This window comes from Nyctibius grandis, chromosome 2 (genome assembly GCF_013368605.1).
Source record: "Nyctibius grandis isolate bNycGra1 chromosome 2, bNycGra1.pri, whole genome shotgun sequence".
NCBI lineage: Eukaryota > Metazoa > Chordata > Aves > Nyctibiiformes > Nyctibiidae > Nyctibius > Nyctibius grandis.
In genome coordinates this window covers 18,340,064-18,358,095 of record NC_090659.1, presented here as the reverse complement: position 1 = coordinate 18,358,095, position 18,032 = coordinate 18,340,064, and the positions used below count along the sequence as shown (strand labels likewise).

At 34.4% G+C, this 18,032-nt stretch overlaps 1 protein-coding gene across 3 annotated transcripts in view; it reads left to right on the top strand.

The window, feature by feature from the left end:
* Positions 1-15,481, top strand: part of LTN1 (listerin E3 ubiquitin protein ligase 1) — a 31,091-nt gene extending 15,610 nt beyond the window's left edge. Inside the window, exons 16-30 of one of the 3 annotated variants that reach the window (XM_068425475.1) lie at positions 384-585; positions 1,618-1,693; positions 1,862-1,966; positions 2,226-2,368; positions 4,282-4,417; positions 5,332-5,476; positions 7,334-7,547; positions 7,836-8,073; positions 8,979-9,053; positions 9,972-10,158; positions 10,618-10,789; positions 11,927-12,147; positions 12,675-12,869; positions 13,521-13,688; positions 14,431-15,481. In XM_068425475.1, coding sequence (XP_068281576.1) covers positions 384-585; positions 1,618-1,693; positions 1,862-1,966; positions 2,226-2,368; positions 4,282-4,417; positions 5,332-5,476; positions 7,334-7,547; positions 7,836-8,073; positions 8,979-9,053; positions 9,972-10,158; positions 10,618-10,789; positions 11,927-12,147; positions 12,675-12,869; positions 13,521-13,688; positions 14,431-14,493 — 2,340 coding nt within the window. In that variant the 3' untranslated portion in view covers positions 14,494-15,481. Of the gene's footprint in view, positions 1-383; positions 586-1,533; positions 1,694-1,861; positions 1,967-2,225; positions 2,369-4,281; positions 4,418-5,331; positions 5,477-7,333; positions 7,548-7,835; positions 8,074-8,978; positions 9,054-9,971; positions 10,159-10,617; positions 10,790-11,926; positions 12,148-12,674; positions 12,870-13,520; positions 13,689-14,430 lie in introns of all 3 variants that reach the window. The other 2 variants (XM_068425474.1, XM_068425476.1) reach the window with 2 other exon arrangements.
* The last annotated feature ends 2,551 nt before the right edge of the window (positions 15,482-18,032 follow it).

Sequence of the window (18,032 nt, the reverse complement as noted above, 5' to 3'; positions counted from 1 at the left end):
ATAAGATTAATTTTGTGAAAGATGTCAATATCTGCAGAGGAACATGACACATTGACTATCAACAACATGCTGACATACATAGAGTGGAGAAGGACATAAATTTCCTGTCCCACCACCAATCTTCAATAACCCTAGTATTTCCTGTAAAATATATAGCGTTCTAAAGATACATATTCATTTCTGAGGCAGCAATGCAGTTCCAAGTTACTGCTGTGCATTTAGATTTTTTTAATATGCTGGAGCGGGCCATCCCTCACCATTGTGCTTTTGGTGTTAATTTGTATCTTTTATGGTTATTTTTTAATAATTCTGGATCATAGCTCTTCTATGCATCATTAAAATGTCAATTATTTGTTCATACGCTTTTTATGTACATATTACAGTGGATGCACAAACCTCTTTTGGAAGGAAGGCTTAGTATGAACTGTGAACTTGTGGGATCATGTGTCAAGCTGTGTGGCACAACTAAACTTCCAGGCCATCTGTGTACTTCAGCCTTACTAAGTAAAATGGTCCTACTTGTATTGGAAAATCGTATAGTCCATGGAAATGATGATGCTGAAAGAAAGAAAATTGACAATATAAGTAAGTTACAATGGTAAAACTTAAAGGAATTTGATTTTATAGTAGTTGTAAATTAACCTGAACTGATAATTAGAAATGAATAGTTAAAGTCTGGCACATAGGTATGAGAAACCATCCTTTTACCTTTTGTTGTTTTTTGTTTTTTTTTTTTTCTTTAGTTGTCCTTAAAAGTGTAAGTATGCACGAGTATAGTGTTTGTATTTCTAGGATCTTTTGTGATTATATATATGCTATCTTAACAGAACTTTGAATTTGGAGAAGTTTGAATTTATGATGAACTTCAAAGTTGTTCATTGCTCAAATACATGGTGCATTGGCATGAGTGGGCAGTAGGAACTGTATCCATGCTATCAAATAAATGCCCTGAGTGTTTAGCCATAATGTAAAAATATTTTGAGGCAGCAATTTTTTTTAATTCCACCAGGTGGAATCTTCTTTCTTTTTATTTATAGAATACTCAAATTAGAGCCAGCACTGTCAAATTAAAAATTCTATCTCCAAAAGCCTCACCACGATGAGAAGTGTAATTGTTCAGTGTGGGTCTTTGTAAGCTAATGAAGAAACCACACGCTAACTATTAGCATCAACTTTGGTTGTTTTTTTTTCTGGACTTAGATCTTGATTGCCTGTCTGCAAGAAACATATATATTTAAAAAAAAGAGAGAGATAATAGAGAAGAGTTAGAGTTCTTGTCATGATTGATTTGCTTTAAAATTTCCTGAACATCTAGAATAGATTATTGTAGCCTTTTCTTATCTTGTGTTTTATGATGCAGTGGCAAATACCTAGTTCATGCTCTGAAGCACCTGAGATTGAATGTAAATGTAATTTTTTTAATGCATTAAAAACATACTTGAAAAAAACAACAAAACTTTGACCTGAAACTTCTTGCTTATGCACTGAATATATTCAGCAGTTGTTTGTAAACAACAACCTTTGTTTAATTAGTTGCAGAGCTGTTGTACTCATTACAATGGATTGAAGAATTGGAGAATCCTCCTTATCTGCTTCTGGAATATCTTCATATGTTAGAAGAAATGCATATCACGTATGAGAAGTTCAGTACGCTTAGTGATACAACTAGCCTTCAGCAAACAATATTTGATAGGTATGTAAGAACAAGTACAACAACCCTTAACTGTGTCTTTGTATTTTGCATTGTATAGAGTATTAAGTGCTACTATATTTCCTTATGTGTATTTATTCAAAATTCATCCAAATGCTTTTGTTGTGAACTGTGCATCTCTATATATTAACCAGTCTGTCTTCTTTGAAGATCAGAGGAACATGGAAGACTCTGGTCCTTAACCATGGCTAAAGTGATTCGTCTGGAAAACACTGTATCCTGTGAGATGAAACAGCTTTTTAAGACAACAGAAGGGTACCTTAATACTGCTGCCTAAAATCTTTTAGTTTGTTGCAAATGTTGGTAACGTTAAATGATACTGGTTCTGATGAATAGCAACTGAAGACTGAAAGTTTGGTAATACATGTGTATGGTGTGTAAAAGTGAGACTTGATTTAGTGTGTGGGATTAGTTACATCATAGGATATTAGACCATTATGAACCAACTGACATTTTGTTTACTAGTTAAATGTTTGGGTTTGTTTTGTTCCTTATGTTTTGCTTGTATGAATAGGTTTCTGCCATTAACAGAGGGCAGATTGCATACACTTCAGTGTCTATCACCTTTTTTAATTGAGGAAAAAAAGAAAGAACTTGTCTTCCACTGTGTGGCCAAACTTATGACATGCACACAGGCAGAGCTTTCCAGCACTGATGGTGAGTGTGTTCTTACCTGAGTCCACTCCATTAGAATTTAAGAACATTATTTTGTAATAATATTTGTGTTTAGGTAAAACGTGTTAACTGTAATAATATCTTTTTTCCTAGAAAGAAATATCTTCTCAGTTTGCATGTTTCTTCTAGGCTGTTGGATGTAGTAGTTTTCTGATTTATTAAGGAAGTACAAGCCATACTGCCTGGTGCAAAATTAAAAACTAAAGGATTTAGGCTGATATTGTGAAAATAATTTTGATATTGCCATACTTCTTGTTTGGTCTATCTGATTTAAACACATTTGTAAATATCAAAGTCTTCAATTAATCATTTAGGCTTTACACAGCATGCAAAAATATTACTATCGTCAACTGGTAGTGTCATGATTGTCTTTAGATGCTTTAGCAAGAACTTTTTCACAGTTTATATATAATTTTTGAGTAGTTCTTCCAGTGCATGGGATATAGTGTGTTGAATCAGAACTGCTGTACATACACTTTCAGCAGCTTTTGAAAAATTACTTAGATGATTGAGGTGTGTTATAATATTGCTTTGAATATCCTTTAGAAAGCCTTTATATTTTCACAAACTTATTGCCTTGCAAGAAGATTCTTTGGAAATGCCCACACACAGTCCTTCTACATGTTTGAATTAGATGTAATTTAAAAGAAAAAACTTTCTATTTTTTCTCAGTACTGCTTTTGTGCTTTCTTGCACATACTCTTATTGATCAGTCTGTATAAAAACTTGAAAGTTGATTTCATATTTTTTAACAGGATGTGCTTACTTAAATTGAAAAAAAAAAAAATCTTTGGTGACTTTAAACTGTGGACATCTGTCCCTTTGGAGTGTCCTCAGGTTTTCAGATGAGTTCTTCAAATGGACGTCCTCCAAGTGTGAAAATTTTCAGTGTTAAGTGTCATGCAGCAATTGAGAGGAATCTTGAATCTCTCTCCTCTGGTAGTTTCGCTGACACTTATTCTTCAGGCTTAGCTAAGCTTTCCTGGCTTTCTGAGTGAACTGGTGAACCAACCAAATGTCACTGTGAAACTTGAAACAGAAAATGGGAAAAAGAATCCTCACTCCTCCCCTGCTGTGGAGTGCTCTTGTTTGTAACGCTGGTTGGCATTTTCCTTTCTGCTGCTTCTCATTTTCCTAGGGATTCCTGAGCAGACAATATATACCCAAATTTTCCCATTAAGTTTGACATAGGTTGTAGGCTTACCATTCAAGTTTTAATTTCTTTTTCAGATCAGGAAAGTGCTGGTAAAGTTCTTGTAAATCATTGCACTGCTGCTTAAGTGAAGTGGGTTTTTTGTTTGGTTGGTTTTTGCTATGCATAAGTGGTACTTTAATTAACTCATTTCTTTGTCATCATGCTTGTAAGAAATGTTCTCCAAGAAACCTAGATACATGCAGTTTTCCTTAAAAATGGAGAACAGTAGTAATGCAACAGTAGTACTTCACTCTGAAATTAAAAATTAACACTCTTACAATAATACTGGAGTTCACAACTCGCAATTACATTTACTTAATTATCTGTCCAAGTTATTGCTTAGCATACTACATTTTTAGTAGCACAACGATTTAAATCTTAGCAGGTATTTTGCTTTTTTGTTAATCATATAAACCAACAATTAATCTTACAGTTGTTTGTGGTTGGTTTGAGGGTTTTGTGTTTTTTTTTTTTGGTTTTGTTGTTGGGGTGTTTTTAAGTTTGGGTTGGATATAGTATTTTTGATTTAACAATTGCATCTCTGGATTAAGTGTTCAAAGAAGAAAGCTTAGATATTATCCAAACTATCTTACGATATTAAGTTCAAATAAAATGATCTGGTCAATTGACACACATTCTAATGTTTGTTTTGTCTTGATAATTAAGACCTACTGAGTATGATATTTTTATTATGTTTCAGGAGCATTTGGGTGTCTTTCCATTTTGAACTCCTGCTTGAATGATAGAAGTATTGATTGTGATCACCTACTACCTGGAATACTAAAAATCATGATATCTTGGAAAAATGATAATGAGGATAGCTTTCTCTTTAGCTGGTGAGTGCAGTTTTGATATAATTTGACTTTTTTTAAAATTTCTGAAACAAGAGTTCCAAAATAGAGTGGTTATTAACTCAAACAAAATCAATTTGTGAGTTACAACCACCATCCCACTCTAATACTCTAATACTACATTTTTAAGCCTTTGTAGAACTACATTCCTCAGTTTAATATACCTGTCTTTAAGTATCTAATAACTTATACTGAAGAAAATTACCTGGGTGGTTGAAGGCTGGGAAACTAGGAGCTTTTTTAATGCGCATAGATGTCAACTGTTTTCAAAAGCATTCAGAACTGATTGACTTTTGTAGGTGTTGCTGGATATTTAGTTCCAAATTCTGATTGCTTATTTGGTAGCAGAAAGAAAACTTGGATACCAAACTTAGGTGTCTGTTTTTTAAAATTCTGGACCTGAAAATGTAACTTGGAAAGCTTCCAGCAAGGAGTGAAAATATACTGAAGTTCATTTGTCTTGAGTATAGTGAGAAAAATGCCGGCAACAGTATCTCAAAATAATGTACATGATTTGGACACTTGAGAGCTTATAATTTATTTTTAATATTAGTAATTAAATGATTATTTTTCTTGCATTTATTTAGTTGAAATTGCTAAATTTAATAGTTTATGTAAGTATATTACTTGAGTGGATATGTACATTGTACAATTTTAGGAATCAGTATAACATGCAAATGAGCAAGTAGCTCTGATAGACTATTTTGTACCTGTTGACAGACTTATTTAGACTTGGTAGCTAATGTAGTATTCCAGCTTTGAAAGACAGTATCAAAAGCACATAGGGCAGAGCCTGGTGCAAGACTAATTTGTCCTAAGAGGAGGAGTGAAAGCAGGAATATAAATACTCGTGTCTACAACATGAAGATGTGTAAGCTTTAGTTGTATTTTTATTCCAGCAACCTGAAAGAAACAAGTGCTCAGTTGCTTGGTTTCAACATAGAGATGATCCGTTACCTTCCCTTGTTGCTGAAGTATTCCACAGCTCCTTTGGCTGATAATGAGTGGGACTTTATCATGTGCTCCATGCTGGCTTGGTTAGAGGTAATATGAAAGAGACTATTACTAACCATTGCATTGCAGCTTTTAATAGGATCCTCCTGATGCCCTCTGAACCTACTGGACTGGTGCAAGGGAGGAGGGGATTAAAAAAATAGGCTACGAAATAACTACATTTTTATAATCTTACTGGGCTGTCTGATTGACATTTCATCCTAAATCTTTGAACGCTGTATGTTAAAAGTTCACCTATCTGTTTACGAAGTGGAAAGTTCGATATCAGGATGATACACTAAAACATTGTAGAAGCTATGCCACGCAGCAGTTAAATTTGAACAAAGATGCATGAGGATTGCCAAGAGGAATAGAAATCAGAGTGCTCCTAATGGTTCTTACTTAGAGTTTAGAACACAGTGGTCTTAACAGTTTTAACTTTGTTTTGTCTAATGTGGGTGTTAATTTTTTAGTACTTTAGAGTAATGATCAATATTAATAGCTGGGTACTCAGCATTTCAAAGATAACTTATTTTAAAAATCTCAATCAAAATACAGAACTAAGAACATAAACTTGAACTACTGTATGAGTGCTAATGTAAGTACATCAAAACTGGAGATGGAACCTTTTTAGATTATTCTCTGATTATGGCAGGCACATAGTTATCTCAGCTTAGCAAATGTTTGACACAATGTTAAAAAGAATTGCACAAAATCCTTTTTTCATTGAACTTTTGACAAAGGTCATGTGTGCCTTAAAAACACAAGCAATACTGTATCTCCTGTTTCTTTTTGTATATGGAGACGAAATTACTTCCACCTTGAAGTAATACGACGTTTAGCAATGGCATTGGTAATTGAAGAATAATTTTGAAATGTGTCTGCTGTAGGTCTCTATGTTGAAAAATAATATCCCTTTGAGACCAAAGTCTAACATGACATATAAAAACTAACTGAATGAAAAGCAGTATCTGCATTTCAGTATCTAAATGATCACATGAAACATCAAAATTATATTCTAACACTGTTAGAAAACAGGTTAGAGTGAAAAGCTGACTACTACTTTATTATTCAAATAAAGATACAGAATCTTTCACCCTCTAGCTTTTTTTTTTTTAATAGTTATAGCACCCTCTGTCACTACACACTTGTAAGGGCAGGCTGGAAACTTCCACGTGGCCTTTCTTGGTTTCAGGATTGATCTTCTTACCTATGCTGTATGTCCCTCAAAACTATTTTTTTTATTTAAAAAAAAAAAACCCACAAATGGTAAACTTATATGAAAAAACTTGTTGCACAGATTAAGTGCTTGGGCAGTTAATATTTAAATATTTTTATTATTTAACAATATTCCTTTTTTGGGGAAGCTAGTAATAATAAAAATAGAAAGGAGCTATGTTGAGGGAGAGCAAATATTCTCCTGATCACCACTTCAATAATTTCCAGACTACAATAGTGCATTGCCAATTTCCTTCTACAATTTGGAAATATAATCATGATAGTGGTATGGCTTTTATGTTTGGGAGAGAAAAATGAGAGCACTTCACTTACCAATTTTGTCTCACTTGGCTGCACAAGTGCTCCAGATAAGCTACAGCTACTACATCTCTATTTGAATCCACTTGGTGGCAGTTTCTTTCTGTCATTATAAAGAAGGTCATGTAAGGGAAGCAATCCAGGATTCTAAATGTTGATGAGGCTTGGAAATAATTTTCAGCAAGTCCTACTAAAATACAGATTATATTTTTAAACTTTTTTCATTTTTCCCCCAGATTGTTTTAAAATGGTCTTTGGAATTGAGTTGTCTTTGAAATTGCACTTTCTGGTACAGACAGGGAATGTGAAACAGATATTTTAAAGCAAACTTATAGTTAAGAAATCTTCCTCTTTTTTTCTTTTTCCTCTTAGACAACCAGTGAAAACCGTTCGCTTTATCATGTCCCGCTTGTGCAGATTTTTGCTTGTGTCAGTTGTGACTTGGCATCTGCCCTTAGTGCTTACTTTGAAGCTGCAGCTCCTGAAACTACTGAAAACCTTCCTGTGAACTTGATCAGTGAATGGAAAGAATTCTTTTCTGAAGGAATTCACAATTTGCTGTTACCTTTGTTGGTGAAAGTCACAGGCAAGTATATGGCAAGGAGGGTAACAGTGATACCCATCAGGCTATTCTGAAATAGAACTTGACAGGCCATATTTTTTAATTTATAGGAATACTATGTCAACATAGCTTATAAAAATTCACTTTTTTGAACACTTACATGCTAATTAGTAAAGTAATTGCACTTAACATTGTGACTTTTAAGTTAGATGGATTCTGATAAGCAGAGTCTGAGTTGTTTCTAGTAATGTTTGTTTATGATATTATCCATATGTTCTGTAACACAGCTTGTATTTTCTCTGTTTTAAATAGGAGAAACCAAAAATGCATCTGAATGCTCGTTTCAGAACTCTGTATTAATGTCTTTGGGTGAAGCTCTAACATACATCTCGAAGGACCAGTTGTTAAACCATAAATTGCCAGCGAAGTTTGTTGCAGGCCAGAAAACAAATCTTCCAGATAAACTCCAGACTCTACTAAATACATTGTCTCCATTGTTGCTTTTCCGGGCTAGACCTGTACAGATTTCTGTCTACCATATGTTGTATAAGTAAGAATCAACAAATTTCTCACTTCCCTCCACCTGCCCCCCTGCTTTTTTTTTTTTTTTTTTCAAATGTGCTGTAGAACATGCACTTATAGATGTGTTTAGCAAAGTCATGTTCCATTACAGGAGAAAATTCTTGACTGGCAATTTGTGTTCTGGAGAACATTATAGAAAGCTATGAATGCTAAATTTAATTGTAAAAGTAGACTAAATATATACTGAGAAATTTTACTGCAGTACATGAAGATACAGTTTTATTTTCTGTACCACAGTTACATAGATATCAGTATCATAACTATAAAGCTATTTATTTTTAGTCCCTATTTTAACACTCGTAGAATCTTAAAGTGTAAACTGAAATATTCCAGGTTTGATATGGGTCTGACAGTATCATTAGATAGTATGACCTTTTTATCTTCACTAGTTTAGGTCAGAAAATGAAGAAAGTGAATAAAATTGTGTAGTAGTATTGTGAAGTTTTTGGACATCTCTAATACCAAAAGAGAGAATACAGAATTAGAAAAATAGTATGTGCATTTCACTGCTCAAAATGCAGATTGTGAGGCAGATGGCTTAAGCATAAGAAGCTACCATTATCTTTCACTTATACTGAGGCGTAAAGTTGCAATAGCTTTATTCTGAGATAGAGAAGCTTTTTTTTAGCTTGACTCAGGAAGTGTAAAAGGTCTGGAAAAGAACCAAGCGAAGCTACGTGCTCGTTGGCTGTCATTCAGGAACCAACTTTGCAATGGTGACGTGTCTCTTAAAGATTCTGTGTTGTTATTAAGGAATAATTGCCATTATTTTGTTGCTTATCACTAATGTTGATATTGACAAGCAAAGAACTATGCATCACATACATTAAAATAGTAAAAATTAGATCTGATTTATTTTCCATATTTTTATAGATTAATGCCTGAATTGCCTAAATTTGATGATGAAGACCTCAAATCTTACGGTGATGAAGAGGAGGAATCAGCATTGTGTGTATTTTCCTCATGGTTTTTTATGTCTGTTTTCTGTATTTTAAAAATACGTTACAAGACTTGAGATTTGCAGCAGAGTAGTCGTCTGTCAGGAGATGTTAAAAGAAAAAAAAAATGACATGGCTATGACAATAGGGTCATAAATATTGAAAATATTCAATATAATTGGTTAAGTCTGCCTTTGTGCTAGAACTTGAAACTATTTGCAATTGTTTTCTTGGTACAGTTACTAGAATAAGTGCAACATATATGCTCCATATTGTAAAATCTTGACAGATTTTTACTGGACTGCTGTGTTCAGAATGTGTCCAGCTGCACAGGTAACTTCAGTTTCTTGAACTTCCAAATTTGACCTGGGTGTTTTATATAGCCTGAATCTCATAAAGTCAACAGTTTGAAGAGGGAATGTAGTAACTGGTTTTAAAAAAAAAAAAGTTTTTTTTTTTTTTTACCTCAGTGCAATGGTTAATACCTTTTTTTACTACGGAGCTGCAAAGGGCTTTTTAATTGAATGCCAAAGCCAACACATTAAATGGTTAGGAGATCCATTGTTCAGTTGCTCCTTTGTTGGTGTGACTTGGCAAAGAAAGCAAGCAAGCAAACCAGCTGTCTGTGATGTAGGTTAAATCAGCTCAGTCATAGGCCACTTTCAGATTAAGTGATCATTCAGTTTATATTCGTCTTGCAAGAGGTAAAAACACCAACTGTCCATTTCAGGAAAAAAAAAAAATTAAAATCTTAAAATCTAGCACTAATGTGTGAATCTGAAAGTAAATTTTCCCATACTAAAAGGTTCTTTTTATGTTCTACATACCTGGCTTTACTAACAGGTTTCTAGGAAAGCTTTGAATATAAATTCAGTTAATGCTTTGCTCGAGGTTTGAGTTTACTATGCCAGATAACATTTTTCCATAGATCACCTCCAGCGGCTCTTATGTCTGTCCTGGCCACTCAAGAACTCTTGCTAGAAAACATCCTGGAATGCATTCCTGTTGGAGAATTTGCAGTTATTCAGCCCCTGAGCGATGAGTTCTGCCTTGTTCTAGGATATCTTCTCACTTGGAAGTTAACATTAGCTTTCTTCAAAGCAGCTTCTTCTCAGGTATATGTTCAGAGTCTTTTCCTTTTAACTGAATTTCTGAACATGCTTATTTAGTTTGAATCTTGACATTTCATCCAGCATTTTTATTCTTTTGACTATTTATCTTCCTACCTCTTGTTTTTTTTTGTGGAATTAGTGGAATTCTGAAAGCACCAATAGACTTAGATTTCTGCACTGTAGTAGTTGAGGATGGTCATATTAGAGTAATAAATAATTAAGATTCATTAATAGATGATTGATTCTGGCATTTTCAAACAAGCTTGCTACATTTTATGATCTTCTAATCATTCAAAATGGTGCAGAGAACTAAATCACTCTTCTAAACACTTGTTCTGAATTGCAGTCTTGTTTTTCCGCCCTACAGGAACATATTTGTATTATTTACAAAGTAAGCTATATTTGTTAAGTCTCATCTGTATTTTGTGCGTGTGTTTTTTGTTCTTTTTTTAACACTATCAGCTGCGGGTTCTCTACTCACAATACCTTCGAAGAACTAAAAGCTTGAATAAACTGCTTTATCACTTGTTCAGGCTTATGCCTGAAAACCCTGTCTTCTCTGGGCCAAGTTCAGAAGTTCTGAATAAGGACACAAAAACCTTCTTTACTGAAGAGCTTCGTTTAGATGTCAAAGGTTAGTAAAAATTGTACTTGTGCATTTGAGAGAGTTTTGATATTGCTGAAGTTTAAATATGCTTTTCTGCTTAAAAATACATATTTAGAAAACCTTACCTATATAATAGATACACACACAGAGACAAATACATACATGTTTAAAAATCTTTGGCTAACACACCCCATTTGAATCTTAATCAAAGTTGAAATGTTTATCAGAAATATCAAGAAAAAAAAACAAAACAGGAAATGCTTAGATTATTTACTTAGGACAGAAATAATACATTGCTAATGTCTGAACCTGAATGTATGCAAAGATTCTAAAATAATAAAAACGTGTGATCTATTCTGGGACTTCTCCATTGCTTCTAGATATTTTTTTTAATGCTAAATGGAATTTTTATTTTTTCTTCTATTTTAGTACATAAATAAAACCAAATTAAAATATAATTTAATATATATTTTTTGAAATGTTTGAGACGTTAAATTGTGTGTTGTTTTTGTCACGCTGTTCAGAAGACCCAGTTAATCAACCATGATGAGAGAAGATACAGGTTTTTTTTAGCTGAGAAACATGAAAAAGAGAATTAGTTTTGAAAGTTACTTCATTTAAATTATTTTTTGTACCTGTATAGATGTAAGCAAAGATACTGAGTTTTCATTTCTTAATTTTTTGCTTGAACATCACTGTGTGTTGCAGAACAATTTATCTGGATGACAGTAAGAAAGAATTACTAACATGACATCCCAAGAGAAAGATTTCCTTTATCTCTTTATGCACTTCCATAGAACACTGCAAACCTCAGACCTGCTCCAAAAATCTGTTTGTTCACTCCAGACTGTCACTGTGAGCATTTTGTCATTTCTAGGATATAAAATTATTCTTGATTTCTGGTAGTCCACCTAGAGTTCATCTTGAAATTAGAAGATGAATTCCCAGTCGTGAAGTGTTAGTCTAAGAAAAAAAGAAACCAGACTGATGGAGAAAGGCAGAGTCAAACAAGCACTTATAGTAGCAAATCTAGAAGGAGCATGTACATGGAATTCTAGTTACCACAGTTCTGTCGATATCAAAATTTTTCTTATGTGATGTGGAGGAACCAACATTTGTGACTAATGTGTTAGAGTATTTCAATTTCCTTTCTTTCCCTCCCAGGGACAGGAGTCCTGTCATCCCAGATTCCGCACTTGGCCTGCTCTGTGTACCATATAACGCTGAAAGACTTGCCAGCCATGGTCAGGCTTTGGTGGAATAGCTGTGAGAAACGTGTCTTCAACGTTGTAGATAAATTTACAAGCAAATATGTCAGCAGCGTGCTTTCTTCACAGGAAATATCTTCTGTTCAGACTAGCACACAGTTATTTAATGGCATGACGGTTAGTAAGACGTCTTGTCCTTTTTTTGATTTACTTTAGTTTTTTGCAAACATTTTAAGAAATGTTACTCCTCAGAACCAGACTGTGTTAGTGTTTTATATGATTGTTGTGTATATGATATGATATTTATTTTTGTTGTTCCAAATGGCTGATAAAAACATAATTTAGCTTGGCATTGATATTTTAAGTTGATGTTTATTAATATTCTGTTTGGGAAAAAAGTAGAAAAGAATGGGTTTTATGATGTTGGAGAAGTTGAGGAGGTAAGTGGAAGACACTTATGAATATACTTCTTTTTTGTTTATTAAAAAATGTAATCAATCAGTAGATTGAAAAATGGCTGATAATGTTTTTTTGGTTTGCCAAGATATGAATGGATTTTTATTTTCTTTGAGAAAAGTGTTTTTCTGATCTAAGAAACTTATTTAATGTGTATAATAAAGTATTTGTTATATATATATATAAAAAAAGACTAGAGATGGTATGTATCTCTGTGGAGTTTTTTAATATGTGCATTTTTTCCATAGGTGAAAGCTCGGTCTGCGGCACGGGAAGTCATTGCTACCTATTCAGTTGATGATATATTTATTGAACTAATAATACAGCTTCCATCAAATTACCCACTGGGATCCATAACAGTTGAGAGTGGAAAGAGGGTTGGTGTGGCTGTACAGCAATGGCGCAACTGGATGCTACAGTTAAGCACGTATCTTACACATCAGGTGAGTTTAGAGAAAGCCCATAGTTTTGAAAACTTAAGAGATCCTGATAATAGAAAAATATTCCTAGTAATGTAATATTATTTAGATCTGTATAATGGATCTCATCAGTAGATCTCAAAGGACTTCATAGAACTGGTTACTCTTACCATCTGCTTTTCTCCAGATGCTGAAATAGAGAGGCAAAATTATCTGCCTAATAAGTCCTGTTAAATCCATAGCCAAAGTTGAAAATTTAGATCTCTTAAGACATGGGCCAGTGTTTGCCCCGTGTGGTAATGCCATCTCAACTATAATTTGAAAAAAAAAACAAGACAGAAACTATCCAGTACATTAAATTCTCTGAAAGATTGGTGGTTGCTGAAGTTGCATCATCTGTGGTTAGAACAAAACGAAATAGTGATTCAAAATTTTAAAATCCCCTTTTAAGTGCTCCTAAGTGCATTCTTTCCATTGTGATAAATGCTTGCATTTCTATAGATTAGACTGTCATCTATATTTCATATGTTGGCTTTATAAATTATTCACTGCATATATTGTGTATAATTTCAGATTAAAAGCCTTCAGGCTTTGTTTCCTTCCAGTGCTTAGGAATAACAGTAAGAATATTCTACAGGAATTCTACAGCATTAACAGCTCTTTTCCCTCTGTTAGAATGGAAGTATTATGGAAGGCTTGTCTTTGTGGAAAAATAATGTGGATAAACGTTTCGAGGGCGTTGAAGATTGCATGATCTGTTTTTCAGTCATTCATGGTTCCAACTATTCTCTTCCCAAAAAAGCTTGCAGAACATGCAAGAAAAAGTTTCATTCAGCTTGCTTGGTAAGTACCTAGACTACATTTTTTTAAATAGGCAAAATACCCATTTATAGTTTGAACCAGGAACTTCTGTTGTAATACCGTGAATTCTCTATTATGTCATTGGAGTACCTGGAATTAACTGAACTCATAAAGTACTTGTATGGGTTTTGTATTAAGCTGTAAGGGCATGTAATGAGAAAGGGGTTGCTACACTTCACAGATAACTGTTTTGTGCTCATTAAGACATAAGCCATCACATCTGCGTAGGGTGCAGCAACAGCGTCTTGTTGTTATCAGCGCAGATACGGGAATAAAAAGGTTAAATTCAAATTTATGCAGCATAAATAGTAAACTATACTGATCTGGATAATTAATATTTAACTATATCCAAGTCATCATAGGCATTGGTTGTATGGTTACAGACTACACTGGAAGAGGTTGGCATCTGTGTGGCCATACAATGGAGAAATCATTGCTGCTTTAAAAACACTAGCTTTTTATTCTAAAATGAGACTGGACAAGAATTCCTTTGTGTCAGGTTTTTTAGAATAAAACTTTGTGTGTGTGTGTAATATGTGTATATACACATGTATATATATACATACATACACACACTAGTGGAAAGGGGTCTTTTTAGTGTTTCTTGTAGTTAATGTTTGATAGTTATATTAATTGGCAAATAACAGTTATTACTGGTGGTTAAACCAGTGTTCCTGATATTCAGCTTGCATTTGTATATTAAATAGTTGTATTTCTCTTTCAGTACAAATGGTTCACATCCAGCAACAAATCCACCTGTCCGCTCTGTCGAGAGACATTTTTCTGAAATAAAACGGTCTGTCTTCTTTCTGTGAGCTAAGTAATAAATGAAGAGGATGCAATAAACCGTATGTTGAAAGAAGCTAACTTGGAATAATGATGTCAGTTACTTTAAATTCTTGACTAGGGGCATATGACACATATTTACCTCTGGACTGTTTTTTGTAAGTTTGAAGATTCTTCTTTGATATAAAGAAATATATAAGAATAATTTATTTTAATTTTTATATTTTTAAGGTATTGAGATGTTAAAAATTCAGAAATAATGCAGAGTTATGTCTGAAAAGTGGCGTTTAAGCCACAGCATAGTTGACTAAAACCTCTTATTTTAGGTATATTCTAACATGGTGTTATGCACTTAACCCAGATCATGCCTTTTAATATAACAGGTGAATTTAACATAGGTGGTATAAAGACTTGATTTTTGATTTAAGCGTTCATAATAGTTCCTCTTAGAGGAAAAAATGTTGTTGCTGTTGGACATTAAGGCATGGAACTAGGGTGGTAACCTTCTGTTAAAGCATAAAATTTAAACTTAGCATGCTCTAAATTAACATGTTTATAAACTGAGCTTTCATCTCTAACAGTCTCGTTTTCCCAAAAAACCTTAGCCATCGAGCACCCTAAAACCATGAAAACTCTGAAGTTCAAGTAAGTAGAGAGAGTACAATCTTTCCTGCATGACAATGAAAAACATTGCCTATTTATTGACGATTGGCTTTTAAAGAGAAGGCATACACACTGATCAATTCTTGTTTTCATTATTTCAGTTAATGTCTTCATTAGCTGGCAAATTAACTATCACTGAATGTACATTGTATTTCCACTGTCCCATAATAATAAGGACTCTTAAGTGAATGTGACAGATGTATCAGAATAGTCTTCAACTATACGTTTTTTTTCATGTTTTTTTTTTTTTAACAGCAGTAGCATACTAATATATTCTAACTTGGATGGTATTTGTGGTGGATTTATTTAAAAAGTCAATAAAAGGGGAAGGAATAAATTACTTTTGTCAATCTCTGTAGTCTCTGGATTGCTGTCTCTTCCTCTGTGTGATAAACTTTCAGAAATTAATAGTAAAAATTTTCAGATGCCAAGTTTATAGCGTACGCAACTGGCTGGACCTCAACAGCTGTTTTTTTTTAGATTCTCTATGTTTTCTCAAAGTTGGTCCCTTTTGAGGTGACAGGTCTAGAAAAGATTTTTAGCTGTTGATAACTTAAGTCTATACTTTTAACAGGTAACACTGGGCTTCCAGAAGAGAAATTTCTTGACATTTTTTGAGAGAGAGAGAACAGAAAGGATTTAAAAGTGGTATTGAAAAGGTCTAACTTTTCTGTGAAAACACAGATTAAGGAGCAAGATGTATTGTTTTCATAATTACTGATACTAAACCTCTGGGATTGTTGCCATTGCATCACTTTGATTTAGACAAGACTGGTTATTCTAGTTGACTTATTTGCAAGTTCAGTAACTGATTTGAAGGCTAGTTGTGGCTAACCAGGTATTGCTTGAAAAGAGGCATCTTAAACTCTTCTGGCAGACCCTAACTTGCAAATTGTCTACTAGGAACAGCCTTGTGGAGAGCTTTTTTCTTGGTTCTGCTAGAACAAAGAAGTGCAGGTGCTGGCAAAGCAGCAGTATGTCTTTTCACACTGACGGGTATTTGCTGACAGAGCAGTGCCTAGAGGCCTGGGGAGCAGAATTTTTGCTTTCTTCTGGGTAAGTTTGACACTATATAGAAAGTCTGTGTCTACCATGTGGCTTATTCTCATGTGTGCTGAATGCAGCAATATGCCTCCCAAAACTCTCTAGAAACAGTGTTGTGTTCTTTAGTCTTCTAGAGGAAATTGGTGTGCCCTGGCAAATGCTAAGGTTACGTGCAGGCCTCTGTGTAGACATAGCAAGTTTCAAAATTAAAAAAAAAAAGTTATCTGGCCTATCGCTAGTTCCCAGTCTTCACCAGGATGATGGCAGCATAATAGGAATCTGTTCTTGCAGAACACACCCACGTTATTACTTGGATGGCGTTTTGATAAGTGCTTCCACTGAAGTTGCAGCAGACAGCAATACAGTGTGGCCAGGAAAACTGACTCATGATTTATTAAAGTGGACACATATATTTTCTTGTCCAAATATCCAGTTGTTAGACAGTCCAGTGCAATCGTGTTTTGTTGAAAGCATGTTATGTTTTATTACACTTTCTGATCTTCTGTTCTGATTTTCATTATTCTGTCCTTTATAATTTAAAACTGCATACATTGTTGAGCAGTGATCTACTGTGCCAGATGACTGCCCTTTTTTTTACCTTTGATTACCTCTTTTAAAACTAATTCTTTAGCTGTAATTAAAAGCTGGGGAATGATGACTCTTAGGATATAAAACAACACTGCAAACCTCCTGCTATCCAATACTTTTTGTGTTTTCTTCAGGATGGTATAAGGAACAGCTTTTATGCCAGACCAGTGTAAGTTGACTTTTGACCTGTATCAGTCAGAAGCAGCTTCTTGCATTCCATTGTGGTAAAATATCTCAAATGGTCTGGCCAGGTTTGCAGTCACGTGTTTCTGCAAACAGTACCTACCCTTCTTGCGTGTTATTTTGCCTGTCCAAAAACTCCTTTTTTCAGTCTTCTAGAGAAGTTTTTTGGGTGATCAGATCAAAACATGGAAGAACTTTTAATGTTTGTACAAGGTGGGTAAGTAAAGAGTTGTAAGTTTAGTTCTGAAGTCTTAAATGGAATAGTCTTTTCAGTGCCTCAGCATCCTACCAAAAAAGCCTTGGACCTTAGTCCTCATAAGAGAGCTATCTCATGTTTTATCATAACATCACTTAGTTTCTGTTGACACAAACCCTTAAAGGTCAGTTTCTTTGAAGGCATTCTCCCAGACAGGGGCTGGTGGTGCTGCGTACTTGAATGGTCTCCACGTTTGTGCTGCATGTGAGCAAAACACATTCCTCATAGGACTGTGCCCACCACACAGCACACATCTTGTAATGCCGCTGGGACAATGTGGTATTGGAACCTTCTGTGGGCACGGGGAGGGGGAGGAAGCTGCAGAGGAAAGCTCTTCATCAGGGTCTGGTGGTCAGGAAATAGCTTTCTCTTCTGGGTAGTTATTTTGAGAGAGGACTTTTGTTCCACTTCTACTTACAGTCATTGTTTTTAGCTACCTAGCCTTTTTAACAGCATATGCTTTTTTTCCCCCTTTAATACCTTTTCATGGATGAGAACTCTTCATCTAATCTACATCTCCATAGTAGTACCCTCCTCATAAAATGGCATAGAAGGGAGCACAATCACCACAATATTTTGCCCAGAAGACTTCAGGAGAGTAATAGCTTGGCTTTGTCCCAGCTCTTGAGATACACTTACTGCATCTTTCTGTTCAGAAGTACACTGTTTCCTTACTATAGAAACAAACTCAGTAATTGTGCCTTAGACCGGTAAGAGTGCCTGATACTACATCAAAATGAGTAACAGATTCCAAATATTCATTTAAACCCAGCATAGGTATAGATTAGCTGTTAAAACAGGAAGAA